At 40.9% G+C, this 8,887-nt stretch overlaps 1 protein-coding gene across 1 annotated transcript; it reads left to right on the top strand.

The window, feature by feature from the left end:
• Positions 1-1,160: 1,160 nt before the first annotated feature.
• On the top strand, positions 1,161-8,299 carry LOC308095442 (uncharacterized protein; the record flags this gene model as incomplete). Its single annotated transcript, XM_080442501.1, has 4 exons — positions 1,161-1,335; positions 1,599-1,757; positions 1,923-4,733; positions 8,287-8,299. The coding sequence occupies exons 1-4, from the start codon at positions 1,175-1,177 to the stop codon at positions 8,297-8,299; spliced, it is 3,144 nt and encodes a 1,047-aa protein (XP_080298627.1). The 5' UTR covers positions 1,161-1,174.
• Between the last annotated feature and the right edge of the window lie 588 nt (positions 8,300-8,887).

Below are 8,887 nucleotides of genomic sequence, written 5' to 3'. Positions count from 1 at the left end.
CACAACGTTGTGAGCTTGTAGATCGGCTATTTTCAAATGGCCAAAGTTTAAATAGTGCTAAAGTGTTTAATGTATGTTTTTTAATTTTAATCCAACTAGCATTTTTTTTAAAAATACGTGTAGTGAAGCAAAAAGGACAATAATTGACTCTGAGATGTTGTGGAGTGAAGCAAAAGTACTGAAAATTGGAAATACTCCAGTAAAGTAAAAGTACCTTAAAAGTGTACTGAATTACAGTACTTAAGTAAATGTAATTAGTTACTTTACACCTCTGCAAAAAAGGCTGAGGTCTTGTGATGAAGCAAATTTATATTATGATATTACAGTGGTTCTCAACCAGGTCCTTGAAGGGATTCCAGGTGGTCCCCAGCTAAATGATGGAGAGTTGGTAACCAAATGCATCCTTATAGATCTTTAACCCGTGACAGTGTAAAATGTTATAGGTTTTTCAAGAGTAAATTTACTGTTAAAAATCTGCATTACTTAATGTACAAGAAGTATAGACAATTAGAGAATGTTGAAGGATTGTTATTTTGATCGTCTGCCTGTTATCTCTCCTATTGGTACCAACATCAATACAGCATATAATTGTGGACAAAATGTCATCCAACAATAACAAAATATTCTAATTATTGTGGGTCTGACAGTCTAACTCTCATCAAATGGTGGTCCGTGGCTCAAATGCTGAATAAATAATGGACCTTGATATGTAAGGGGATGAAAACCACTGTTATATTATACTGCTTAGCATTGATTAGTCTGTTGCTATAGCTTGTGAGAGCTAAGAGCAGGACCTACTAAAACAATAGCTGCTGATAAGGCTGGAATGCAAGGGGTTCAGGTCGGCAGGTCACAGCTGCCAGCAGTCAGTGGCCCTTTAGTTTTATGGCTCTGCAGGGGAGAGGTTTTAGCAGTACTAACATGTATTTACCTTCCCATGGAAAAAAATATAATACATACATACATTAACACCACACATAGTCTTTTGTAATGATGGCAATACAAATCTGTAAAAGACACATTTACATTTATTTCCTCACTGTGTTATTTACAGCCCCCCCCCCCCTCAACACACACACACACACACACACACACACACACACACACACACACACACACACACACACACACACAGAGATCATTAACGTGTACTTTTTTGTTTAAAGGCCGGTTGATGAAGGCTGCTGAGCTGAAGGAAGACTTTAGCATCCTTCGGCATATTAAGGACAAAGACTGTGTGGCCCTTGAGGTGCGTTACCACAGGATCTGTTACAAAGACTACTGCAGGTTCTTGACGAGGTCTACAGCAACAAGTACTGCAACCACAGACGAAGTGTGAGTTATTACATTGCATTATCAATTTGCTCACATTGCACATTTTTAAAGTAAGGCATTGACCAACAACATATAGTCTGCATTTTGTCTGTCTTTAGATACAATCTTGACAGCACAACTCTTTGCACATGTTAAGTATTTGTGTTTGTGTGTGTGTGTGTGTGTGTGTGTGTGTGTGTGTGTGTGTGTGTGTGTGTGTGTGTGTGTGTGTGTGTGTGTGTGTGTGTGTGTGTGTGTGTGTGTGTGTGTGTGTGTGTGTGTAGAAAAGAACCACCCTTTACTGACAGCTACAAGATCTTCTGTGAGAGGGTCATCCGACAGAGGCTTATAGTGAACCAGGACGTGCTGAAGATGAACCAGCTGCGAACGATGTTTGTCAACACTGTGAAGGAGCATGAGGATCGTGATGCTTCAGACTACAGGTACAGTAACTCAAATACCATGTGTGTGTTTGACATTCTTGGTAACAAAACCAAAATCTTCATGCTGAAAAGTTTCATTTTTATTTATTTATCCAACAAAAAAGGCTATGAGAGTATGTTTAAACAAAATTGGTTCATTTGTATACTTGTGTTTTTATGTTGCAGGCAGGACAAATTGAAGAGGAGGTTGACCTGTGATTTCCCCCAGCTTGTTTTTCACAAACCTGCCAAGCGCAACGTCACAGAACTGGTTTATGTTGAGACTTTGGCAGCAGATAAACTGATAGATAGGCTACCTCAGCCATCAGGTACAGAAACAACAACCGAGTCACAGTCCACTGAGGTAAGCCAAGCTGAAAGTGACAGTGAACACATGGCTAGTACAACACCTGGACATACAACTGAGGAGAACACAAGGACACTGTATAGTGCAGGATTGCTTTTGAAGAGGCTTCTATGTGACTCTCCTGGTATGACATGCCCGTGGCCTCCCACAGCAGAGGATTTCAATGTGTCTGAAGCCAAATCTGTTGTGCCAGTTGAACTATACAATCTAATTGCCTGGATTATAGGTGCAACAGAGGAACCAACACTAGCCTGTTATGTTGATATTCCTGATGATGTGAACCTAAAAGTGTTATCCATTTGTCAAGACATTGTGTATCTTGGTTCTAAAGGTCGCAAGCAGACACCAAAGTCATTGTGCCTTGGTCTAACTGTTCGCCATTTAACAGGTTCATCCAATGTTCTGTCACTACTGAGTAGATTAGGACATTGTGCTTCATGGAGCACAGTTGTCAGTTTAGACACTAGCCTAGCTGAACTACAACTAGTAGAGTACGGAGACAAAATCCCAAAGGGCTTCTCAAAGAAGGCACCTACAATACTGGTGTGGGACAATATTGATTTTGGGGAGGAGACACTGTCAGGTCGTGGAACTACTCACCATACTAATGGCATTATGCTGCAAAGTTCTGTCACAGAAACTGTGTCAAAAACAGACAGACAGCCACTAAAGAAGGCAGTTTACTCATTCAAAGCACCTCCTAGCTTCCCTATAGAACACTACCAACAGTCTAAAAGACACGGGCCACAGAACTTGTTTCACCATGAAAGTGTTCCATTGCAGACGGAAACATACAAGTTGAACACTGTGTCTGCTGCCAAAACTGAACTAGCATATGTTTTAGTGAAGTACACAGATGCTGAAGCATGCACAATCCCAAGCTGGACAGGTTTCCATACAATGCTTCAAAGTGATGCGACTCTGCAAAAGTCAGCTCTGTATTATCTTCCGGTCATTGAGGCTTCACCGACAGAGATGTCAACAGTTAACACTATTCTGAAGCGAAGTGTTGAAGTTGCTGATCAGCTAGAGCTGGACCATGTAGTGTTAGTTTTTGACCAAGCTATATATGCCAAAGCTCAGCAAATCCGCTGGAAAGATGCTGACCTGACAAAGCGTGTAGTGATTAGACTAGGTGAGTTTCATACATGCATGTCCTTCCTAGGCATTTTAGGAAAAAGGTTTGGTGATGCAGGACTGCAAGACATTCTCATTGAGTCAGAAGTTGTTGCCCAAGGATCCATCAATGGTGTCATCAGTGGTCATCAATACAACCGCAGCATGAGGGCACACAAACTTATGTATGAGAGTCTGCAACGTGCCAGATTTAGCACATTTCTAGACTCTGTGACACCAGAGGAGAGAGATGATTGCATGGATGTCATCAGAGAGATCAAAGATGCATTCCCAGACAGAACAATGGATGTTTTGAGTGCAAACGAGAAATTTCACAAAATGTGTTCAAAGTATGCAGTCTTTGTGGAAAAGAGTAGTGCAGAAAACCCAACGTTTGCCTTCTGGAGTTCATACATTGACATGGTGCAAATACTCCTTCTGTTTTTGAGAGCAACACGTGAATCAGACTGGCAGCTTCACCTATCAACAGTGCGCTTGATGATGGCATGGTTTTTTGCTTATGATCGTGTGAACTATGCTAGGTATTTACCTCCATACTGGCTGGAAATGGTCAATTTGCCTCTCACACATCCTTCTTGTCACAAAGACCTCAGTGTAAAAGGCCAGTGGACAGTCCAACGTCAAAGTGCCCATGGATTTGCATCAATTGCTTGTGACCAGGCTATTGAGCAAACATGCAACAGAGATTCCAAGACAAAGGGTGGCTGGACAGGGATAACACAGAATCGGGATGCAGTGTCTCGCTGGATATTGTCACAACATGAAAGAGCTGCCATAGCTAGACAATGTGAGTCAATGGCTGGTAAATCTCCTGAAACACGGAGACGAAAAGATCTAGACCGCACACGGATTCAGGCCGATGAAAAGGCTGTGACCAGAATAAGTTCCACCTTAGATTCCATGCTGAACCCATTTGACATACACCAAGATGGCATTGTTTGTCTTAGCTCAGGGACGGTAGCAGCTGAAGAAATCCAGAAGGATTTGCTTGCAGCACATGAAAAGGGGGAAAAAGCTGTCAAAGATTTTATGGACCAAAGACTGTTATCAAAATCCGTTGACATATTCGCCCCCATCAAGGCACAAAAACTGAAGACATTCAGCGACCAGGCAAAGACAAAGAAGAAATCTGCAGCAGGCAAAGATGTGATTCTGCGAGCCGACAAGAAACTGTTCTCCAGACTACTCATTATTGGTCAAAGTAGAAAGATAGACCTGAGGGAAATTCTGTCATACTCCTTGGGAACCGTTTCCTATCCTTTAGCCAGTACTGATGGGTCACTAGCTAAAACAGACAAATCAGCCCTGATGACTCTATTGGAGAACAAAGGTGGAGACTGCTTAGTTCAAGGAGTTCCGTCACATGGAGCTATTCTCTTTGATGGCATGGCAGTCATTCAAGCCATTCATTCAAAACCAGCTACCTTTGGAGAGTTTGCTGACAACTTGCTACAGTATGTGGTCAAGCTAGCTCTGAAGCACAAGTGTACACGGTTAGACTTTGTCATTGACCAGTATCCCAAAATTAGTATAAAAAACCTAGAGCGGTCACGTAGAGCTGGGGGCGGTACGCAACAGGTGCAAATCTATGGACGGGATCAGAAGGCACCTACACAATGGAAAAAGTTTCTATCAGATGGAACTAACAAAGCAGCACTGGCAGAATTCCTCTATGTTGCTTGGCGAGATGCTGACCTCACCATTTTGGGCACAGACTTAAGCTTGTACATAGCACATGGAGAACTGTGTCACTGTGTTACTGTTAAAGACGGTTCACAAACTATCAGTGCTGTTCAAGAACTGACATGTGATCATGAGGAATGTGACACTCGGGTGTTTTTACACGCACAGCATGCTGCACAAGGACATCAAACTGTAGTCATCAAAAGCCCTGATACTGACGTGGCAGTGATTGCTGTAAGTCTGCAGAGAGATTTACAGTGTAGCTTGTATTTTTTCACAGGTGTAGGCAACAGAACGAGGATCATTGATGTGGCTAAGGTGTCAGCAGCTCTTGGCACCAGTGTTTGTTCAGCACTCATTGGTATCCATACCTTCTCAGGTTGTGACTCGACCAGCGCCTTTCATGGCAAGGGCAAAAGGAAGACATTTTCTCTTGCTTGTCTGAAAGAAGAATACCTGACTGGGTTCACACATCTGGGCAGCAGTTTCAATCTTGACCAGTCTACCTTTAACACACTTAGCAAATATGTGTGCCACCTGTATGGCCAGTCATCGGCCAAAAACGTAAACGATGCAAGATACAAATCATTCTGCATGGCATCGTCAGCTTTGCCAGAACTGTCCATTCCCCCAACAAGTGACGCCCTGTACCAACACTGCAGAAGGGCAAACTACCAAGCAGCAGTAATGAGACATTGTCTGACTGGTATAATGTGTGCCCCTTCACCCATTGGCAATGGATGGCACATTGAGGATGGGGAGTTAACAGTGACATGGATGACTACAAATCCTGCCCCTGATAGCGTGTTGCAGGTAGTCCACTGTAGTTGCAAGACTAGCAAATGTGTAACTGAAAGATGTTCCTGTAAGTCTGCAAGACTACCTTGTACGGATTTGTGTCGGTGCCAGAACTGTGAAAATGTTTCAAAGGAAACAGAAGAAAGAGCTGTATCCGATGATGACTCTGATGACAGTGATAGGGATGATTAAGATACGCACAATGTGCTCCTTATTTTTTTATTTTATTTTCAACAACATGTTCAAGAATTGCTACACTGTCATTTTAACCCATTTAAATGTAATGCATACATGTTCCAAAAAATACTTTAAAATGGCTGTATTTTATTAGCATAGCCTTAAATGTACTTGCACTGCCAAAAGAATGACTTCCACTGCCAAAAAAATAACTTTTTGTTGCGCCGAAGTGAAATTGTTTTATTGTGATGCATTTGTTTCTCATATTTTGTGTGTTTTTGGAGGGGGGGGGGGGGGGCGGAGTTGATGTACATATGACAGATGCTGTGACACACTGTGCTACTTTAATAAATGTTTTATACCATTATGTTGTAATAATTCTGACCTTTAGTGCATTTATTTTAGTCTTGTCCATTTATGGTATTCTTCGAATTTAGGGGGTCATGGTAGCATTTTGATTGATTTTCAGCCATTTTGGGCCAAGGTGTGCTGCTTCTTTTTCTAGCTTTCATTACACAGTAGGTTGGGACATTTTTTATGTATAAAACATAAGCTTTTAGCTAAATGTGTATGTTCCCTTGTGCTGGGTTCCAATCACTTCAGTAGAAGCGTTTTCTTTAACTTTGCTACATTTCGTGATCTAAATTAAAATATGAGTATACTAAGGCACCAATACTTGTTTCAGGTGTTAGGTACATATATTTATGACATTTGGGAAAGATTTTTTGTTGCCAAAAACAATATAACACATTTTACAAGCAAAAACAGCAGCACAAGATTTTCGTTTTTTGGTTATTCACTTTTATATACATTTCTGGCTTGTGAAAAAATACTGCAGGATTTTGTGCGGAGGTATTTTAACCCAAAGTCCACAAGGGTATTGTCTATGCAAAAATGCATTGAAAAAGTAGACCCAAGTCGTGGGAACGAAATTCATTTTCTAGGCACTTTTTGGTGGGTCACAACACGGCCTATGTTGTGGATTTTGTTCCAGGGACCCCCCAGAAGCAAAGATTTGAGTAAAAGAAATTCAAGATTTTTCAACAAAATAGCAGATCTACAAGCTCATGGCGCAGCACAATGTGACACGCCATGAGCTTGTATATCTGCTTTTTTTTGCGGAGCCAAGGTCCATTTAGCACCTTTAGCACCTAACGAGTACTTTCTACTTTTGGTACTTTAAGTACATTTTGATACCAATACTTTTGTACTTTTACTCAAGAGTACAGAGTATTTCTACATTGCAGTATTGGTACTTTTACTCAAGGAAAAAATGTCAGTACTTTTTCCACCAGTGACGGTTTATCAGTTTTAGCGTTATATAAATGTTAAAGGAGAATTTTGGACTACGTTTTTCTTACCTTTTCTATGACGTTATGATATCTTAGGATGAATGGTACAGTAGAAACATTTCATAACTCGATCCCGGGTCCGCCACAGCTTAAAACGTGCGCGGATAGGCCTTGTGTTAGATCGCATATTTGAATAGCCTTTTTTTTTTTTTTTTTTTTTTTAGATCTGACGTTCATAGTGACAGTGACAGAACACTGTTAAAAAAAACTAAAAAAAACAGAAGTCGCACTGGACGAGATTTCAATCTCGTCTAGCGAGATTACATTTTTTTTTTTTTGGTTGCATAGTGTTCTGTCACTATGAACGTCAGATCTCACCAAAAAAAAAGCAAAAAAAAGGCAATTAAAATATGAGATCTAACGCAAGGCCTATCCGCGCACGTTTTAAGCTGTTGCGGACCTGGGATGGAGTTAACCTTCTTACCACTTCTTTGCTTTCGCTCTCCTTTTCCTCCGTCCTTTCTTCTCCCACGTTTGAAACCACCATTATCTCTAGGGTTAACACTCCCCCCCACCCCCTGATGCTTTGCAGATCTGGGGCTTGAGTCATTACAAGGAGAGTTTCTTGTAAAGGTCTAAAGGTCTAAAGGTTTCGACCTTTCCGCAATTGAAACTCTTACTTAGTTGACGTGTGCTTTTCTGCAGTTTGTTCTGAATCAATTTGTTGTCCTTACAGCAAAGTAAGCCAGTGGTTCGTAAAATGGGGTCCGGGGACTCCTAGGGGCAAAATATTGGAACATTTTGCATACATTTGAATTTTTAAACACAAATCTCCTCTTCTGGGGGTGCCTGGCACAAAACATTTTCAGATGGGGGTTAGTGGTCAAATATATATACATTTGGGGGTCCTTGGCCCAAAAAGCTGACAAATACTGAATACTAAGGCATTGCATTATCCCAAGAGCACTGCATTTCACAAGACATGCTACAACCACTTGAACCCCAGCAACCATATTATGGGGGAACATTAGCCAAAAATAGCAGATCTAGCTTGTGACACTGCCACATAAACGTGTGAAATGTGTTTCCTGTCCAGGTATGAGTATTGAAAGAAAAATAATCATAACATACTTGGGAATCTATTGGTTAAAATATGGTTGAATATTTAACTTGAACTATTTAACGAGAGCGTTTGACCCAACTGCCACTCAAAGTGGCTACTAATCACAGCTCGTCTTGGGCGGGTCTTTGCAGAGCTTGTATGCATTATGGATACACGCTGCCAGGAACAGCTATAAATGTTCAGGAAGAGAGGCGGACGGACGGGGTTCCATTTTAGGTATGAAAAAGAGTGTTTGGTGGTGGTTTGTCAAAGAGACAAACCACACTTTTAAGCCAAAACTGAACCAGAATCATAACTTGTTAAATCACTGACTAGTGTGACAATAAAGATTGATTCTAATGCTTTTGAATTTGAATCCTGAAAAGTAACACCCGACAGAGATGATGTACACTCTGCTATGTTGTAGAGTGTACAGTGCATATTTTTGAACATAAACTATGTCTGCTTTAACTGCTGAATGTGGGATTTTATAAAAATGAAGATGTCTCACCAGTGGGTTAACATTTTATTTATTACAATTGATCACAGCTGTAATGACAGTTTAAGGTACTACTCTGCTACTAAAACAAGTAAC

Source organism: Gymnoscopelus braueri (assembly GCF_963280865.1).
Source record: "Gymnoscopelus braueri genome assembly, chromosome: 11".
In the NCBI taxonomy this organism is placed as follows: domain Eukaryota; kingdom Metazoa; phylum Chordata; class Actinopteri; order Myctophiformes; family Myctophidae; genus Gymnoscopelus; species Gymnoscopelus braueri.
Note: the sequence above shows the minus strand (reverse complement) of the source record. Positions and strands in the feature narration are given on the sequence as shown.